This window comes from Hylobates moloch, unplaced genomic scaffold, assembly GCF_009828535.3.
Source record: "Hylobates moloch isolate HMO894 unplaced genomic scaffold, HMol_V3 SCAFFOLD_10, whole genome shotgun sequence".
Classification (NCBI taxonomy): domain Eukaryota; kingdom Metazoa; phylum Chordata; class Mammalia; order Primates; family Hylobatidae; genus Hylobates; species Hylobates moloch.
In genome coordinates, this window is record NW_026652285.1 from 34,378,784 (window position 1) to 34,399,902 (window position 21,119).

At 41.8% G+C, this 21,119-nt stretch overlaps 1 protein-coding gene and 1 pseudogene across 1 annotated transcript in view; one reads left to right on the top strand and one right to left on the bottom strand.

Moving 5' to 3' along the window:
• The first annotated feature begins 15,179 nt into the window (after positions 1 to 15,179).
• On the top strand, positions 15,180 to 16,697 carry LOC116475386 (bifunctional phosphoribosylaminoimidazole carboxylase/phosphoribosylaminoimidazole succinocarboxamide synthetase-like; annotated as a pseudogene).
• Positions 16,698 to 16,825: 128 nt separating this feature from the next.
• SLC25A51 (solute carrier family 25 member 51) overlaps positions 16,826 to 21,119 on the bottom strand; it is a 30,504-nt gene continuing 26,210 nt past the window's right edge. The window contains exon 4 of the mRNA XM_032164201.2: positions 16,826 to 21,114. Within this exon, the coding sequence (XP_032020092.1) occupies positions 21,044 to 21,114 (71 nt within the window). The 3' untranslated portion in view covers positions 16,826 to 21,043. The remainder of the gene's footprint in view (positions 21,115 to 21,119) is intronic.

Below are 21,119 nucleotides of genomic sequence, written 5' to 3' on the forward strand. Positions count from 1 at the left end.
CATTTCTTTGTAGGAACTGCCAACTAACTATTCACACACATTTATAGAGGTTATAAGGATCTTGGCTCTAGAACAAATTTTTGAAATTAGATCATTTTACCACGGATGTTAACAAAATTGGAAATGTTTTGTCATTGAGAAAATTACCACAAAGCACAGTAAATACATATACTTGCCATATATTTTGTAAAAAAACACATTTTTTAAAGAAAGTAGGGTTGGACATGGTGGCTCATGTCTGTAATCCCAGCACTTTGGGAGGCCAAGGTGGGAGGATCGCTTGAGCCCAGGAGTTCCAGACCAGTCTGGGCAACATGGCGAAACCCTGTCTCTACCAAAAATACAAAAATTAGATGGGCATGTTGGTACACACGTGTAGTCTCAGTTACTCAGGAGGCTGAGGTGGGAGGATGGTTTGAGCCTGGGAGGCGGAGGCTGCAGTGAGCCAAGACTGCACTATTGCACTCTACCCTGGGCGATACAGCCAGATCCTGTCTCAAAAAATAAAAACAGGCTGGGCATGGTGGCTCATGCCTGTAATCCCAGCACTTTGGGAGGCTGAGGTGGGTGGATCACTTGAGGTCAGGAGTTTGAGAACAGCCTAGCCAACATGGTGAAACCCTGTCTCTACCAAAAATATAAAAATCATAGCCAAGCGTGGTGGCAGGTGCCTGTAATCCCAGCTACTCAGGAGGCTGAGGCAGGAGAATCGCATGAACCTGGGAGGCAGAGGTTGCAGTGAGCCGAGATCGCACCACTGCACTCTAGCCTGGCCAGCAGAGCGAGACTCCACCTCAAAAAAAAATAAAAAAAATAAAATAAAATAAAATAAGTTTTGGAGGTGAAAACACCCAAACTATGTTATTATTTAAACATAACCTACCAAGTACTGTGGTCATATTGATATTCAAAAGAAGTTTCATAAATCGTGTCAACTCTGGAAAGAGTTCCATGTCAGATGCTAGACCAGCAAGTTGCCCAACTCAAAATTCAGCCAATGATTCTTTAATACAGAGTACCTATCATGTGTCAAATAATATACAGACTTCACTACTAACCCTCACAAAAACTTGCAGGATAGGTGGAATGAGCCCCAATTTAATTTGGAGGTAATAGTGGGTCAGAAAGATTAAATGACTTGCCTGAAGTCATAGTTAGCAGTGAGTGGCAGCACTGGGATTCAAACCCAGGTTTGTGTGTTTTTGTCCAAAGCCTGTGCTTACTGCTTTACCATTGTGCTCTTTAAAGTATAGTAAGCTGGCCTGTTATTTGTTTAGTATCTTCTGGAATTTTTTTTTTTTAATTATAGAGCTAACTTACCATTTGTATCATGTAAAAAAAATTTATAAGATTAACAATTTCCGTGAGAATATCATAAACTCAGGGCGCACATTCTGGCCATTCCTAACTAAAAAACTTCAAGCAGAACAAAATAGAAAAGAAAAATTAAGGATAAATGGCCTCGTGAAAAAAACAGAGCCACACAGATGAGAATTAAAAATTAACAGCCAGCAAACTCAAAAGAACCTTTGTCCTCCTTGAGGTATGGTGATGATCAAAAAGTTATCAAGGAATATTAATCAAGGAATTAAAGGGCATCAGGAATGCTATAGTATTGGAAGAAATTACATCTTAACATTTCAAAGCCCCATTTCACTTAAGAGTGTAAAATCTAATCTGATGTTTTTTACTCTGAATTTTATTCAGTAATTTTTATTCATAATTCATAATTGGTAATGTAATATAATTGTTAGTAAATGCAGTACAAATTGTTCTCCTGTTTTAAAAAGTTTTCCGCAGAACAGTGCATTTATGGCAATGCTATGTTTAATGAGTTAGGGACATCAAATATATAGTAGTTCCTTATTTTCAGCTGTGAAAATGAAATGGCTAAAGCAGAAGAGACGTCTATTTTAGTCTTTTAAAAATGTGCGTGGGTGGTCTTTTTTCCTCAGAAGCCCAAAGCACATGTATATTTTGTTATCTGTCCTTGCTATATCCCTGAGACTATACTAAAAATTTTAAGAAAAGGAACAAGAAAAAGGTAAATTCGTGTGTTCCCCACTCCTGTGTCTAGAACCAAGATCACATTATATCATTGTTAAAATTGTGTTATCTAGAAAGTGCAATATAGGGAAAACACTCTGAGAATCTTTTAAAAGCCTAGTGTTTCCCTTGTCAGAATATGTGGTACTGGCATCCATAAGTATCTTTTAACTTGCATTTAGCAGGACAAATAGTGTGATACTTATACTGATGACAATCATCCCCATTTAATGACCAGCAGTCACTGAGTGCTGTGAAAATTCACTCAGTGATACCCCGTGTTGGTCTTGAAGGAAACCATACATATGAATTTTTGGATAGCTAATGTGTATCTCTTAAGTGCCAACATTTGAAACTTGTAATTATTTTTGATGTGAGTATATCAGGTATGTTAGTATACCTTCCTGCCTTCTTCTTAAACATCATGCTCAGTATAATTTACATTTTCATGATGAAAAGTTAAAGTTATATTCATAATGTATTATTATAAGTATCCAGCTCTGATGTATGTAAAACACTTCATAAAATGTAAAGGGCTATAACAAATATGTTATAAAGTGATTCTCTCAGCCCTGAGGTATACAGAATTATTTGCCTCAGACTGCTGTTGGATTTAAAATTTTTTAAAATATCTGCTAAGTAAATTGCTATGCCTTCTCCCACAATATCAATACGCCTGCTTCTAACAGGCTCCCCACTTTCTTCTAATGTGCTGTTATGAGCTTTGGACATGAGATAACTGTGCCTGTTCAGTGTCTACAGTAAGAGCTGGACAAACTGAGGGACACAGTCTTTGAGACAGCCTTTTTGGTTGCTTTCCACTTTTCTGAAAGATTCACAGTAACCTTCTAGATAATAGAAACTCCCAGTTAAAGCCTAGGCTAGCAATTTTTTTTAGTTGCAACTAAGTAAGATATACTACAAACTAAGGATGCTGCTAGATTAAGGAATAAACAGCAATGTACCAAAGTACAGCAAAGCAACAACAAGGGCTCTGTATTTGCAGAGGGGTCTATCATGCTTTTAAGGAAAAAGAAGAAGAGTACAGGAAAAAAATTCAGATAGACACAAGAGTATTTTGGATGCCATTAAACTTTGTCAATAACCATTAAAACATAGGCTTAAATTATCACATATTGTTACAAAGACACAGTTTTGTCTCATTATAGAATAAGATTATATGAAATTTATATTCTAGAAATGATTCTAAATCACGTCCTAAGAATTTCTCCCATTCAAATGATAATGGAAATTACTATCAAAAGGAAAATCTCCAAGTTACCATTATGCTGCTCTCTTTAGTTGTAAATGAACTAGGGATAAAGATATGGGTTTTATCAAAAGCCCCAAGGAATATATCTCACATACACCTCCTATATGTATGTGTATATAAATGCCACTATAAATGAAAATGTCACCCAGAGATAATAAAATAATTTTTAAAGTTTAAATCTGGTCCAAAGTCTTTAAAATAGGTAGAATTTTCAGCTTTCTTAAGTTTCTCCCTCATTTAGATTTCATGGTTTTTACATTAAAGGGTGAATATTTGAGTTTTCTTTTAAATTTCACTGCATCTTCAATTGCCCAACTGTGTTTTCTGATAAATTTTAGATTCACATTTTTAGGAAATTTGGAGTATTCCAGACAATATACTAGATACCCAGAAACTTTTCTCAGTAGGTTCTGAGGTGTTTTAAGTTCTTATGCTAGACTGTAAGCTCCTTGAGGGCAGAGACTGTTTTATTTATTCTTGTATCCTCAGTGCCTGGTACAGGTCTCGACACAGAGTAGTTTGTTCAATAAATATTTGTTGAATGAATCAAATGAACCTTCACCATATGTGGCCTCAAGCTCTCATGAAGCCAGCAGAATGCAGTGTGCACATTATTCAGTAATAGAGGAATCCATCATTTATTATTATAATTAACAAACTATATTCATCAGGTTAAGATTTGTTCTGACCATAAGCAACCAAACATTTCTCATTGACTTGGAAAACTGCAAGTTAAGACTCAGTTTTTCATTCAACGAACATTTGAATCCCTATTATATGCCTAGTTTAGTACTGGGAACTCAAGGGACAAAGATAACTATTGTCTTGGTATTCCATAGCTGTAGTTGAAAGAAACTTAGATTCAGGGCTGGCTTTAAAGGAGTTGTACATGTGCAGTTACATAGTGTCCCATACTTAGAAAGGTTCCATGTAGGCTGGGTGCAGTAGCTCACGCCTGTAATCCCAGCACTTTGGGAAGCCGAGGCAGGAGGATCGCTGGAGCCCAGGAGTTTGAGACCAGCCTGGGAACATAATGAGACCCCATTTCTACAAAAAATGAAAACACAATTAGCCAGGCCTGGTGGCATGCACCTATAGTCCCAACTACTCGGGAAACTGAGGTGGGAGGATCACTCAAGCCCAGGAAGTAGAGACTGCAGTAAGCTGAGAGCACACCACTGCACTCCAGCCTGGGCAACGGAGTGAGATTGTCTCAAAAAAAAAAACAAAACAAAAAAAAGGTTGAAAGACTTGCTTTAATGCTTTGCTATAGCCATCTTGAAATTCTCAACCTTTTGAACAAAGGCACTGCATTTTTATTTTGTACTGGGCTTGCAAGTTATGTAGCTAGTCCTACTTAGATGTAATCGTTTTGACATGATGGGTACAAAGTAATAAAAGAGTTATAGTATCTTTCACTTACCTTCTAATAAAGATATTCACATTCATTGAGAATTAGCTATAAAATGTGTAATTTAGTAAAATAACTTCTAAAATTAAAACCACCTCCCTCTGACAAATTTTTGGACAGATCAAATGTACATTTCAGAATTACAAAAGCTTTCTAAAACTGTAATTGGCTTTTTACCTTTTTAATTGTTTTGAGTCTTTCAAATGGATGACTGTAGAGTTGTAGATGAGTTTATCTATATACATACCTACATAAAAATATAAGGTTTTAATTAAAAAAACCTTTATATTATAAATGCACTGAATATGCGATACAAGTCTACCTCATAACATGCTTTTTTAAAAATAAATGCTACTTTGAAACATTCGACACACTTTTTGTGTGTGGTTAACCTGTTTAAAAGGTTGATGGCAAACTTGATTTAGTAATTGCTGGAGATTTTTTGTTTAAACTACCTATACATGCATTTTTAGACCAAAATCAAGCACAAGGCTATGACAATGGCAGTGGCTTGGTAATTCTTGTTAGTGACATTCTGGACTTTTTCAATCATGCACTCTCCGTCAGAAAAAATTTAAGATCCAAATTTTGATTATCTATAAATGATGGGTATACTATTGTACTGATGTTAAGTACATTATAAAACATACACAGAGGAAAACTGAAAGTTTAAAAGGATATGATTTTTAAAAATTAAAGTTCTAAATTTCTTCCTGTACCTCCAGGGATAAACTGGGCCTCAGCTGGTATATGGACATTTCATCTTAGGAAGGCCACTATCTAAAATGTAGAATTGGCATTTTACACTAAAAACATATTTACTAAGATTGCATTCTTTCACATATGTTCACTAATGTTCTAGCCATTTACAAGTTTATTTGGTATGAATATGTTTGTAGAGTTTTTAAAATTAGTTCTTTATTCAGTGAAAATTGTATTATCAATAGGAAGCATCATTCATAGATTTTTACTTTTGTCAAGCTGTTTACAGTGACTGAATCTTATATAAGAACTTAGAACATGATATTTTTCGGTGTTCCCTAGAATTTCATTTTCTTGTTGTATTATTTAACAGTGTGATCGATGGTTCATTTTACCAGATTATTTTCATTCACCAGAATATGATAATCATATTTGGGACACTCTTTTTGGTAAATCATTAGAGATTAAAAAAAGAGTGAATCCCTTTGAACTCAAATTATTTTGTGAAATTAATCATTCAAACTGATTTAACTAACCATAGCACTAATTATCACTATTTTGTTATCTCTATGACTGACATATTTTGGGCTGTTTAAAAATATATTTTTAATTGAAAGGGAAATAATTATTTGGCATGCATTAATAATAACGAATCAACAATGTATATTTGTTTTCTATTGCAGCTGTAACAAATTACCATAAACTCAGTTATTTAAAACAACAAAAATGTATGTTCCAGTTCTGGAGGTCAGAAATGGATCTCACTGGGCTAAAATCAAGGTGTTGGTGGGGCTGTGTTTCCTCTGGGAGCTTAAGGTGGGAATTCATTTCCTTGCCTTTTCCAGCATCTAGAGGCCACCTGCATTCCTTGGTTCATTGCCCCTTCTTCCTTCAAAGACAGCAGAAAAGCATATTCTTTTTTTAAAAAAAAGCACTTATTTTATTTTTGTAGAGACAGGGTCTATGTTGCCCATGCTGGGCACAAACTCCTGGGCTCAAGTGCTCCTCCTGCCTCAGCCTCCCAAAGTGCTGGGATTACAGGTGTGCACCACCGGGCTTACAGACTTTTGTGATTACATTGGGCCCACTGCATAAAGCAGGATAATCTCTCCATTTTAAGGCCAGCTGATTAGCAAACTTAATTCCATTTACAACCTTAATTAACCCTTGCCCTGTAACATTACATAGAAGTTCTGGGTATTAAGGATGTGGACATCTTTAGAGGCTATTGTTCTGTTTGCTTACTGTGTGCTATTGTTGGGTACTAGCCTTAGCACTTCACAGGCACTATTTAATCCTTAAGCCATTCTTATGAAGTGGGCACAGTTATTCCCATTTTACAGAGAAAGAAACTGAGGCTTAGATTCGTTTACCTAGTCATATACCTAGTGAGTTTCAGAGTTAGACTCCTACCTGGTTCTGTCTGACTTCATAGCCTAACTTCAGTTGCTATGCAGCTTTGGTAATTGAGTGAGAAAACGTTTACTGCTTACAAACTATGTAGGACGTTGTGAATACAGGTGTCATACTGTAAGAGAAATGTATTGCAGCTTTATTCTGTAATCAGGTCAAATTATTCTAGTATCATTGTGAAAAAGTTGAAAAGCTTCCGCTTATGTGTATAGGGCCAGTAACATTTTCAGAGTTGTCTTGTAACACAAAAGTGCTTTTTATTCCCCAGACCTTTATCTACTAGGGCTTAGCTGTTTTAGTTTATAGCTATCATACGCTACTTCTAAAACAAATAATGCTGGATGCAGTGGCTCATGCCTGTAATCCTAGCACTTTAGGAGGCCAAGGCGGGCAGACTGCTTGGGCCCACGAGTTTGAGAACAGCCTGGGCAACGTGGTAAAACCCCATCTCTACAAAAAATAGAAAAAATTAGCTGGGCATGGTGGCACAAGCCCGTAGTTCCAGCTATTGGGGAAGGTGGGGGGAGCGGTGGGCAGTGAGGTGGGGGGAGGGGTGGGCAGTGAGGTGGGCGGATCACCTGAGCCCAGGGGGTCGAGGCGGCAGTGAGCCTTGATCGTGCCACCAGCCTGGGTGACAGAGTGAGACCCTGTCTCAAAAATACATAAATAAATAAAAACTAATAACTAGGATATCAACTTGAAACAGGTATTTAAATCATGACACATGTACATTTATGGAACATTATGTACAGTTGGTTGCTGCATCTCAAAAACTACATACCAGGCTGAAAAAAAAAAATCCACAACATTATTAAAGGGCAAAGATAAGCAACCTTAAAACTTTTTAAGGTTTATTGCTTCCAGAGCCATAATCTTAAAGTTTTTCTCTTGATCTGTGTGGCTTCAACCACATAAATTTTTTTCCACAATAGTGGGATAATTATAGGATTGCCTGGTTCCTGATGGGGTAAAGGTGGATGTATTAACAGAGACGTTATTAGTCATCAGTGGTTATCTGGTGTCTATGCATCATCTCTATTTGGCAGTGTGTCCCAGTGAGTATACTGGGCAGAAATAGACTGCCATTTTAGGCCTTAGAATCAGGTTCTTATCCCTGACTCCCCCACCCCTACAGGAATACTCAAGACCACGGGCAAGTACTCTTGGGAGCTTTATCGTTGTCCGCTCACCAAGTATTAGAAGCATCTGCTGTAATACCGCATTAATTAGCTCTGACTTTGTCGTAGTCAGGGAGTGTCACTCTCATTCTTTGGAGAACTTCATGCTATCCCCTACCTCATGGCATTTCATCCCCTCTTGGGAAAGTCCAATTTTTGTATAACAACCACTGGGCCCGTCAATTTTTCTTCCAGGCTCCTCCCTTTTGGCAGAGAACAAAAAACAATGGTGCTCAAACTTTACTGTGCATTAGAATCACCTGAAAAATGTGTTAAAATACAGATTGCTGGGTCTGCATCCAGAGTTTCTGATTCTGTAGGTCTGGAGTGGGAGCACTAGTTTTGCATTTCTAATCAGTCCTCCACTGATGCTGTAGGTCTTAGGGACCACAGTTAGAGAAGCACGGATATAGAAAATGCAGTTAAGATTTAGATCTTCCATGGATGACAGATGCCATGGATCTCTGTGTAGATAACAGAAGTCCATTTAGAGAACCTCTTACCTTTTTGAGGCCAATATAGAACAACAACGTGTCCCTTCAGCTACATCAGTTTCAGTACATTATCAGGTTTGCACTTCTTGAACTAGAGCTAAGAGTTCCTTGATTAAAATATGATATTGGCCGGGTGCAGTGGCTCATGCATGTAATCCTACCACTTTGAGAGGCCAAGGCAAGCGATCACCTGAGGTCAGGAGTTCGAGACCAGCCTGGCCAACATGGTGAAACCCCGTCTCTGCTAAAAGTACAAAAATTAGCTGGGTATAGTGGCGTATGCCTGTAATCCCAGCTACTCGGGAGGCTGGGGCAGGAGAATTGTTTGAACCTGGGGGGTGGAAGTTGCGGTGAGCCAAGACTGTGCCATTGCACTCCAGCCTGGGCAACAAGAGCAAAACTCCGTCTCAAAAAACAAAACAACAAAACAAAAACATGATATTTACATTACTGGGCAGTCAAGGAAGCTAAGATGATCTTACCTTCTCAGGAAGAGACCTGATGCTGTGTGGTTTATCTTTTAACTCAAAATGAGACAGCAGCTACAGAAATATACACTCCCTGGTATGAGCCATAAATAGTTTCAACTGTGTCCGGAATTGGTGGGTTCTTGATCTCAATGACTTCAAGAATGAAGCTGCGGACCCTCACGGTGAGTGCTACAGTTCTTAAAGGCAGCGTGTCCGGAGTTTGTTCGTCTGATGTGTTCGGAGAGTCTTCCTTCTGGCGGGTTCGTGGTCTTGCTGGCTCAGGAGTGAAGCTGCAGACCTTCCCGGTGAGTGTTACAGCTCTTAAGTCGGCGCGTCGGGAGTTGTTTGTTCCTCCTGGTGGGTTCGTGGTCTTGCTGGCTTCAGGAACGAAGCTGCAGACCTTCACAGTGAGTGTTACAGTTCATAAAGCCAGTGTGAACCCAAAGAGTCAGCAGTGGCAAGAGTTATTACAAAGAGCCAAAGAACAAACCATCCACAACGTGAAAGGGAACGCCACCGCCTTGCCACTGCTGGCTGGGGCAGCCTGCTTTTATTCTTATCTGGCCCAACCCACATTCTGCTGACTGGTCCATTTTAAAGAGAGTCGATTGGTCTGTTTTACAGAGAGCTGATTGGTGCGTTTACAATCCCTGAGCTAGACACATAAGTTCTCCACGTCCCCACTAGATTAACTACATACAGAGTGCCGATTGGTGCATTCACAAACCGTGAGCTAGACACAGGGTGCTGATTGGTGTGTTTACAAACTTTGAGCTAGATACAGAGTGCTGATTGGTGTATTTGGAATCCCTTAGCTGGACATAAAGATTCTCCAAGTCCCCACCAGACTCAGGAGCCCAGCTGGCTTCACTCAGTGGATCTCGCAGGGGGCGGGGGCACCGCAGGTGGAGCTGCCTGCCAGTCCCACGCCATGCGCCCGCACTCCTCAGCCCTTGGGCGGTCGATGGGACTGGGCGCCGTGGAGCAGGGGGCGGTGCTTGTCGGGGAGGCTCGGGCCACGCAGGAGCCCATGGTGGGGAGAGCGGGGAGGCTCAGGCATGGCGGGCTGCAGGTCCCAATCCCTGCTCCGTGGGGAGGCAGCTAAGGCCTAGCGAGAAATCGAGCACAACAGCTGCTGGCCCAGGTGCTAAGCCCCTCACTGCCCAGGGTCAGCGGGCCGCTCCAAGTGTGGGGCCCGCTGAGCCCATGCCCACCCGGAATTCTAGCTGGCCCGCAAGCACCGCATGCAGCCCTGTTTCCCAGCCATGCCTCTCCCTCCACACCTACCCGCAGGCTGAGGGAGTTGGCTCCGGCCTCGGCCATTCCAGGAAGGAGCTCCCACAGTGCAGCAGCAGGCTGAAGGGCTCAAGCGGGGCCAGAGTGGGCGCCAAGGCCGAGGAGGTGCCGAGAGAGAGCGAGGGCTGCCAGCACGCTGTCACCTCTCACAACTATTGTTAATAGCAATAAATCCAGAAAAGGAACAACTGAAACTTTAACCAGGGCATACACAACTCAAAACACTTTTTAGCCTTAAAAAAAAAGTTTTTTTAAAAAACAGTTGTTTCCAGGGAGCCAGGTGCGGTGGCTCACGCCTATAATCCCAGCACTTTGGGAGGCTGAAGCAGGCAGATCACCTGAGGTCAGGAGTTCGAGACCAGCCTGGCCAACATGGCAAAACCCTGTCTCTACTAAAAATACAAAAAATTAGCTGGGCCTGGTGATACATGCTTGTAGTCCCAGCTACTCAGGAGGCTGAGGCAGGAGAATCACTTGAACCTGGGAGGTAGAGGTTGCAGTGAGCCGAGATTGCACCACTGCAAGCGAGACTCTGTCTCAAAAAAAATAATTGTCCCTTTGCAAGTTGTTTAAATTATGAGTACTTTAGAATGCTTTGTTGACATTACTTGTTAAAGTCCTTCTCTATAAAAGGTTAGTTTTTGTTGGGGTAAAATGAAGGATCCAAATTTTAATTGTGAAATGGTTACTTTTTAAAAGTTAAAATACAAAGCATCAGATTTGTTCTGAACACATTGCATTTATTCTTAAGCAGTTATTACCTAAATGGTTTTTTTCTTGCATACTTAATAAATGTATGTAATTAAAAGAAAGATTTCCTGGCATTTATTGGAAGTTGCAGTGTATTGCAGGAAAATCATAATTTTCCTAGTTGCCTGGTCCCTGCTAGTCAGGAGATGGGTAGACCCCTTATTGCTGGGCAGTCTTAGGAAAGAATGTTTTTGTTTGTTTGTTTTGAGACAGAGTCTCACTCTGTTGCCCAGGCTGGAGTACAGTGGGGTGATCTTTTTTTTTTTTTTTTTCAGACAGAGTCTTGCTGTCGCCCAGGCTGGAGTGCAGTGGCGCGATTGCGGCTCACTGCAGGCTCCGCCCCCCGGGGTTCACGCCATTCTCCTGCCTCAGCCTCCCGAGTAGCTGGGACTACAGGCGCCCGCCACCACGCCCGGCTAATTTTTTGTATTTTTAGTAGAGACGGGGTTTCACTGTGTTAGCCAGGATGGTCTCGATCTCCTGACCTCGTGATCCGCCCGCCTCGGCCTCCCAAAGTGCTGGGATTACAGGCGTGAGCCACCGCGCCCGGCGAGTGGCATGATCTTGACTCACTGCAAGCTCCGCCTCGCAGGTTCAAGCCATTCTCCTGCCTCAGCCTCCCGAGTAGCTGGGACTACAGGCGCCCGCCACCAAGCTCAGCTAATTTTTTTGTATTTTTAGTAGAGAAGGGGTTTCACCGTGTTAGCCAGGATGGTCTCGATCTCCTGACCTCGTGATCCACCCGCCTTGGCCTCCCAAAGTGCTGGGATTACAGGCGTGAGCCACCGTGCCCGGCAGGAAAGAATGTTTGAAAGATCAGCCTCTGTTTTAGCCACCAGCCCTGTCACAATCAGGAGGGGATAGTCCAGACCTCAGTGGGAGGGAACTGCCATATTATTATCATTAGTGGGGAAGACAAGTAAATTTCTAGGCCACAGGCTTGTGTTCCCTTCTAGCAAGTATTTCAGTGGTATCTTATAACTTCATAGCAATCTAAGAATAGCATACTAAAAAAGCTAAACTGAGTTTCTCAAGTATTCAGCAATAATGATAAACCCCCTAATGCTTTTTCACAACATTTCATCATGAAAATGTCCAAACTGCAAAGTTAAAAGAATTTTACAGTGAACATTGTTTACCAAGGTTTTACCATTAATATTTTACTTGTTTTATCCCTTAACTAACTCTATCCATCAGTCCATCTTAATTTTTTTTTTTTTTTTTTTTTTGAGACAGAGTCTCTCTGTGTCACCCAGGCTGGAGTGCAGTGGTGCAATCTCGGCTCACTGCAACCTCCGTCTCCCAGGTTCAAGTGATTCTCCTGATTCAGCCTCCCAAGTAGCTGGGGTTACAGGCACCCACCATCATGCCTGGCTAATTTTTGTATTGTTAGTAGAGATGGGGTTTCACCATGTTGGCCAGGCTGGTCTCGAACTCCTGACCTCAGGTGATCCACCTGTCTCGGCCTCCCCAAATGCTGGGATTTACAGGCATGAGCCACCGCACCCAGCCTAATCCATCTTAATTTTTGATGCATTTTAAATTGCTGACATCTGTACCCATCCTTCTAAAAGCCTCACATGACTAGAGTTTAACAATTGTTTTTTTCTTTTGTTGTAAAATTTACATACAATGAAGTACACAGATTAACTGTACATTACTTAAATTTATATAAATGTATACACCTGTGTAACCCAAACTTCTGTGAACATATAGACTACTACCACCATCCCAGCAAGTTCTCTCCTGCCTCTTCCAGGTGAACCTCTGCCCCCATCCTTCCAGAGGGAACCATTTTTTTTTTTTCTGCTATAGATTTTCCTCTTCTAGAACTTCATATAAGTGAAATTATCCACTATGTATTCCTCTTCATTTCTAAAAGAAATTCTTAAGAAATTAAAAGTGTTTCCGAAACAAGAATAATTGATAAAGAAAATATCAGAGATCAGATTGATTACTTCATTAAATGTATTTATTATGAGAACCTCTAATCTGTGGATATAGAAATCTGAAAGACAGACCCTGCCCTCAAGGAGATCACATTGTCCTGGCAGATAAAGTACAAACATGCAGTTAGAGACAGGCAAGAAACAGTTATCACTTGGCACAGAAGGGGCCTAATCCAGCCTGGGAGGCAATGGAGAAATCAAGGGACATTTACATTTTTACTTTGGAACCTGTCTTGGGCAGCCAATGCTCTTTATTTTCCATAAGTCTAGAACCTCTTAACTCAAAATGATTTGTCCTGAAATTGCAGTTTTACAATACTGAATGGGTGTAATACAAATTCGCTAAATAAAATAAATGAGGAAAAAACTGTAAAAGGCACAAACTGAAATTATTGGGGATTCTGTTTTCCTCTAGTTCAAGTTGAAATAAGACTCAAATAGATGTGGTATTGCTCCCAAACACAAATAACATGTATTCCTGTTCTTGGATCACAAGTGGCAGAAGCTTTCAAGAGCTCTAGATAGCAACAGCTATCTTCTTGGACTTCCCTTTAACTTTCTCAAGGTATATAAATCCTGTTGCTGGCTGGGCATGGTGGCTCACGCCTGTAATCCCAGCACTTTGGGACGCTGACGCGGGAGGATCACTTGAGGCCAGGAGTTTGAGACCAGCCTAGGCAACATAGCAAGACCCCATCTCTACCAAAAACCAAAACCAAATCAATTGTATCTTCAAACTGAGGCCTTCATCTCCTAATTTTTTTTACTCTTTACTTCCATATTTTACACACAGATTACAAATGAAAGATCCTGTTTCCATCTGTACCCACTTTTTCCTACTCTTGGTCCTTCTCAGAACTCTATCACTGTTATTTAGTGAGGAGGGGAAGCCCAAGAAAACCTGGAAATTTGTTTAGCCACACTTTCCCCAGAAAACTGAGGGGCTAAGGAAAATTCTGAAGCTTCTTTTGCCCAAGGAAACAAGAAAGCTACTTACTATAAACCACCCATTATAGATATGATGACCCTTGAAAGTTTATTTTTCTTCATATTATCTGAAACAGAGAGCATCTCAGTGTAACTAAATGCATTTTTTAGTGTACATCAGAAGGAAGTAATTGCTTAATAAAGAGTACCTGAACTGAGTTTGTTTTATTTCTGTTGATCATGAAAGGTAGAGCAGCTATAGAGGTGAGCTGCCCTAAAACAATGTAAGCAAGTCACTGCCTTAACGATGCTTCTAACAGTAACAAAGCAGTGCTCCATGACAAACTATTCTAAAGAATACTTTCTGCTTGCTCTTCCTAGTCAATTTCATTCGATTGAGTTCCACAATTCAGAAACAGTGCCAGGAGGGATAAGAAAAATGGAGTGCCTGTACCTCTGAATCCTGACTCATGCACAAGTGCTTTATCTCAAATTGGCTAGACATTTCTCAGAGTAAAGGATCACTGGCAGTGTTCGGAAACTAAAGGAGAATAAAGAACAGTCTCATCAATCATGCAGCTTATGTTGTGGACTGAATTCGTATGCTGAAGCCCTAACTTCCAATGTGACAGTGTTTGGAGGTGAGGCCTTTGGGTGGTAATTAGTGTTAGATGAAGTCATGAGAGAGGTGCCCATGATGGGATTAGTAATCTTATAAAGATAACTAATTCATAATTACTTATAAAGGGCTGAGATTAGAACTTTCTCTCCATTATGTGAGGACATAGCAAGAGGACAGCCCTCTGCAAACCAGAGAGAGGGCCCTCACCAGGAACCAGATCTGCTGGCTCCTTGATCTTGGACTTCCCAACCTCCAGAACCATGAGAAATAAATGTTGTTTAAGCCAGTGGTCCCCAACCTTTTTGGCACCAGGGACTGGTTTTAGGGAAGACAAATTTTCCACAGATAGGTGGAGCGAGGCAATGGTTTTGGGATGAAACTGTTCCACCTCAGATCATCAGGCATTAGATTTTCATAAGGAGTGCACAATCTAGATCCCTTGCATTTGCAGTTCACAATAGGGTTTGCATTCCAATGAGAATCTAACACTGCCACTGATCTGACAGGAGGCAGAGCTCAGGTGGTAATGCTCACTTACCCACTGCTCACCTCCTGCTGTGCAGCCTGGCTCCGAACAGATGGGAACCTGTCCATGGCCCAGGGGTTGGGGAACCCTGATTTAAGTCATCCAGTCTATGGTACTTCACTATGGCAGCCCAAGCTAAAACAATTCAGTACTTTAAGATCAATGTAAAAATTACCTTTTCCTTAAATGACCTCCATGAGCCATTAACAATGAAGGCTGACCTTCATTTGGTCATTTCATAGGATATTCCAGAATGCTGTGATACTGAATATCCATGTGTCCCATCATTCTTGATTCTTTTTTTTGTGTGTGTGTGTGAGACAAGGTCTTACTATATTGCCTAGGCTGGACTTGAACTCTCAAATTCCTGGGCTCAATAGATCCTCCTGCCTTGGCCACCCAAAATGCTGAGATTGCAGGCATGAGCCACCGTGCCCTGCCAGGACTGGCTTTTTAAAGAGGCAACAGGGCTGGGCATGGTGGCTCATGCCTGTAATCCCAGCACTTTGGGAGGCTGAGGTGGGTGGATCATTTGAGCTCAGAAGTTTGAGACCAGCCCAGGCAACATAGTGAAACCGTCTCTACAAAAAATACAAAATTTAGCTGGGTGTAGTGGCACACACCTGTGGTCTAGGGAACAGCTAATTGCAGCAAAATTTGGCTTTGCTGCACTTGGTATAAAACTGAAGTGGATATCATGAGTCATGCCACATAGGCTGTTTTTGAAATACCGGAGAAATCCCGGTTGCCCCCACCCAGAACTGTACACTGGTTGATATGAAGATTGAATTTGGTGTTGATGTGACCAGCAAAGAAATTGTTCTCACTGATGTTATTGATAATGATTCCTAGAGACACTGACCATCAGGAGATCAAAGCCAATAGAAAGACAGTCTTTTAATCACACTTTTAAAAATGTTATTTTAAAAAAATAGAACCAGTCTTGCTATGTTGCCCAGGCTCAAGCAATCCTCCTGCCTTAGCCTCACAAAGTGCTGGGATTACAGGCGCGAGCCACCACTCCTGGCCGAAACAGTCTTATCAAGGCTTCAGTGTAACTCCTGAAGGGTTCCAAATGGTAAAGAAAAACTTTGCATGGGTTGTAGAGAGTAGAGTCGCTTTTGAAATCAGAAAGTCAGTGCAGTGTTATAGTACTGATGGGTTCTACTTCTGATCTTAGTCACTGTGAAAAAAATCAAGGCCTGTGGAAATTTTGGCATTCCATGTAGACTTCTGTAACATCCGCACATAAAGGACCAGAAGAAATGCTGAGGATTAAAGCTGAGTATGAAGGGGTGGCAGTCGTACTGTATTTGTGGCAGTGGCAGGCAGAAGCAATAGTTTGGGATCGGTGATGTTTGGGAACACTGCACATCCAGTTATCTGCTGTCCTCCCCTCACACCAGACTAAGGAGTTCGGGATGTGTCGTCTTCTCTTCGACTACCCAGTGGTCTTGGCTATTCAACCATACTTTCTCCAGAAGGATCAGCTCAGTTTGCTGCTCAGATATTTGGATTAAACAACTATTATGGGGCAAACTGCAAGCAAGCACTTTGAACACATGGATTTCTTGGAAGAAAGGTGACAAGAAAATCAGAGGAAGAACATCATTGCATTTTCTAATTTCTAATTAAGCTGTAGAAAAACTAAGCAAGATGAAAAAATAATTAGAGAACACAAATAAAATGTACTAGTGAATACATGCTTCTCTAGACCCAAACAAAAACTATTTGCAACGTAATTAAAACAGGTAAGTGCTGTGAAAAATAGAAACATGGTGACATAGGAAGAGCCTGATGGGGGAACCTAACCGAGTCCTGAGAGTGTAAGCCAGCTTCCCCAAGGAAGTGACATTTCCACCGAGATCTGAAGGACAGCAGTCTATAAATGAAGTAGAGAAAGGCAGTGCTGAGGGCAGAGGGCACCTGCATGGGCAGAGGCTAGGAGCAAGATGAGTACAGCGTGCCCCAAGTAATCAGGAGTGCTGGTGGCTGGAGTGCAGACAGCAGTGCAGTTTTAGCTAGAGATGAGAGTAAGGGAGGCAAGGGCTGGATCATCCTGTCTCCTGTAGGCCACAGCAAGGTGTTTGGTCTTCATGGCAGAGGAAAGGCATTCATTGAAGTGACATTTTTAAAAATAACTAATGGCTGCGCGCGGTGGCTCACGCCTGTAATCCCAGCACTTTGGGAGGCTGAGGCAGGTGGATCACTTGACGTCAGGAGTTTTGAGACCAGCCTGGCGCAAAACCCTGTCTCTACTGAAAAAATATAAAATTTAGCCAGGTGTGATGGCGGATGCCTGCAATCCCAGCTACTCAGGAGGCTGAGGCAGGAGAATCGCTTTAACACAGGAGGTGGAGGGTGCAATGAGCCAAGATTTCACCACTGCACTCCAGCCTGGGTGACAGAGACCATGTCTCAAAAAAAAAAAAAAATTATTGACAATACGAAGAATAGCTTGAAGGGAGATAAGAATGAGATAAATCCTATTTTACCTTCAATTTCTACTTTAAAATCAGAGACACTCATTTGGAGAAAAAATTTCCTAGTTGGGAACGTCAGATAAATAGATTTAAGGCAGCGAGCGCGGTGGCTCACGCCTGTAATCCCAGCACTTTGGGAGGCCGAGGCGGGTGGATCACTTGAGGTTGGGAGTTTGAGATCAGCCTGACCAACATGGCAAAACCCCATCTCTACTAAAAATACAAAATTAGCCAGCCGTGGTGGCGCATGCCTGTAATCCCAGCTACTCGGGAGGCTGAGGCAGGAGAATCGCTTGAACCCAGGGGTCAGAGGTTGCTGTGAGCTGAGATCATGCCATTGCACTACAGCCAGGTCAACAAGAGCGAAACCCTGTCTCTAAATAAATAAGTAAATAAATAAATAAAAAAATTTAAGATGGGAACCAGTCTCTTGGGGATTGGGAGTGCTCTGTAGCTATGCAGAGATCCCCCAGGGCCGTTCCTGGCCACACCTACTCCTCACCCTGGAGGTCTAGAACTCTACAGTGGCTGCTAGAACTCTACGGTGGCTGCTAGAACTCTACGGTGGCTGCCGGAACTCTACGGTGGCTGCCGGAACTCTACGGTGGCTGCCGGAACTCTACGATGGCTGCCGGAACTCTACGGTGGCTGCCAGAACTCTACGGTGGCTGCCGGAACTCTACGGTGGCTGCTAGAATTCTACGGTGGCTGCCGGAACTCTACGGTGGCTGCTAGAATTCTACGGTGGCTGCTAGAACTCTACGGTGGCTGCTTGAACTCTACAGTGGCTGCTATGGGTGGGTTAAAAGATTTCATCAGGCCGGGCGCGGTGGCTCACGCCTGTAATCCCAGCACTTTGGGAGGTCGAGGTGGGTGGATCACAAGGTCAGGAGTTCGAGACCAGCCTGGCCAATAAGGTGAAACCCCGTCTACTAAAAATACAAAAAAATTAGCCGGGCGTGGTGGCACATGCCTGTAATCCCAGCTACTCGGGAGGCTGAGGCAGGAGAATTGCTTGAATCTGGGAGGCAGAGGTTGCAGTGAGCCGAGATTGCACCACTGCACTCCAGCCTGGGTGACAGAGTGAGACTCCGCCTCAAAAAAAAAAAAAAAAAGATTTCATCAGATGATATGATGATTAAACACTCTTTTTATCAAATCTAAATTTACAAGTTCAGGATATTGCACTTTCCCTTTATGATGGATTTCAATCCAAAACAGGACTTTTAGAAGCAACTGCTCCTTTACCTTGCTGTCCTTATCAGGCAACCTCAATGATCTCTAAAGCCAGGAAACAACCTAAAACTTAACACGCAAATTCACAATGTGGCTAAAACTTCACACTCTCCTAACCAATGAGCTACAACAGAAAGGAGCAGCTCTGAAGGCAAAAGTAGACATTAAAAAAAAAACAAAACTGAAAAGCACAAACATCCAGACCATGTAACTTGGGAGTAAACATTACGTGAGGCTACTCTATTACAACAGAAAGTACTGATAAGCTAAACCAAGAAAGTTTAAACTCAGTAGGGAAGGTTATTAAATATGAGGAAGACCTTTAAGAAATAAAATGTGGCAGGCACAGTGGCTCACGCCTGTAATCCCAGACCTTTGGGAGGCCAAGGTGGGCGGATTGCTTGAGCCCAGGAATTCAAGACCAGCCTGGGCAACATGGTGAAACCCTATCTCTACAAAAGTTAGCTGGGCTGGGTGGCACATACCTGTAGTCCCAGCTACTCAGGAGGCTGAGGCGGAAGGATCGCTTGAGCCCAGGAAGTCAAGCTATGGTGAGCCATGATCATGCCACTACACTCCAGCCCGGGCAATAGAAGCCCTGTCAAACAAACAAATGAACAAACAAACAAACAAAAAGCTTTGCAGTTAAACTACCTGGAAAATAAAACTTATATGAAACCCCTCTTGACCAAATAAGATGGATAGACAAAGGAATGTTTTACCTGCAACATCCCCAGGTTAAGTTGCTGAAAGTCAAGGTAGTGTGCTAAATGTTTTCTGAATAAAAAGACTAACAGATCAATCTATTAATACCACAAAAAAGGAATGTGCCAGTAACAAGGAACTACTCAACCATAAGAGAAGACCAAAAAGAGCGGGCTTAAAAAACAAACTTTATTCCAAATTATCAAAAAAAAAAAGTGTTAACTCTGAAACATTTAACAGATTTCATTTAAACTCATATGGTCATAAAACTCAAACTATCAAACAAAAATAGCATTGTGCGCTTAACCACTTTCAATAATGAACCTTCAAGAGGAAACATTTAGAGACTCCCACACAATTTGGGAGCCAATAGGCAACACATATTTAATATTAAGCAAAGACAGCATTCAAAACTAAAAATCCTCAAATTTCAAGAGAATACCTGTTCAAGTCTTTGATATGCATTTGCACGAGAAAAGAAATATTTTAATTTTAAAGAAACCAAGTCTGAGTGCTTATCCTTTCTTCAAATGTAATCTCCTGTCCACCCTTCATTTTATGACTGCATACACCTCACTCTACTTCATCTACACTGAACCAGTGTTCGTTCAACATGATTGGCTTCACTCGAAGCCCTCTAGATCCCATTTCATATATCCCATCGACCACCATGATTCCCTTCCATGTTTGCACAGCCTTATACTGAGTATTACATTGTAACCGAGCTTGGGAATTTCAGGTATCCAAAGGTAATTATATACACAAACGATTCTGTTTTATTGCACAGTTCACAATATAGCCGGTGATTACACAGCCAACCATGTTAAGATGAATATCGACTATTTAGACAAACACATCGATTTTGTCCCCAACCACAAATGAAACAAGAAAGACACACATATTCGCCACCATATCAAGGTTGTGTTTACTCTGTGGTGCAGTCCTGAGGGCTCATACCACTCTCAGTGTGTTCAATACGGAATCCATAACATTTCTGGTGGCATCACACATGAAGTATAGGACACAAGACCGTAAGTGTCCTGCGCTCATGAGCCATTTGTGCCACATATGTAACAGAAAGGCCACTTTTAAAGCTTTTCAGATATTCAATCTTGTTTGCCTTTTCACTTTTTTTTTTTTTTTTTTTGAGACAGAGTCTCACTCTGTCACCCAGGCTGGAGTGCAGTGGTGCAATCTCGGCTCACTGCAACCTCAGCCTCCCAGGTTCAAGCGATTCTCCTGCCTCAGCCTCCCGGGTAGCTGGGATCACAGGCATGTGCCACCACACCTGGCTAATTTTTTGTATTTTTAGTAGAGATGGGGTTTCGCCGTGTTGGCCAGGCTGGTCTCAAACTTCTGACCTCAAGTGATCCACCCGCCTCGGCTTCCCAAAGTGCTGGGATTACATGCGTGAGCCACTGCACCCGGCCTGCCTTTTCAAAGTTGTTACCACACTAGTTCATACTGAAGGTAAAAGCAATAGTTAGAATCTCTTATTAACAACACATTTTGACTTCAAGTTCAGACAAAGCTGTTGGTTAAAAGTTCTGCTAAATTTTTTGTCAAATTAAGAAGTCTATAGGACAACACAAAACCATCCCTGGTAATGTATTTGCAGTTTGGTCTTCAAAAGCTGTA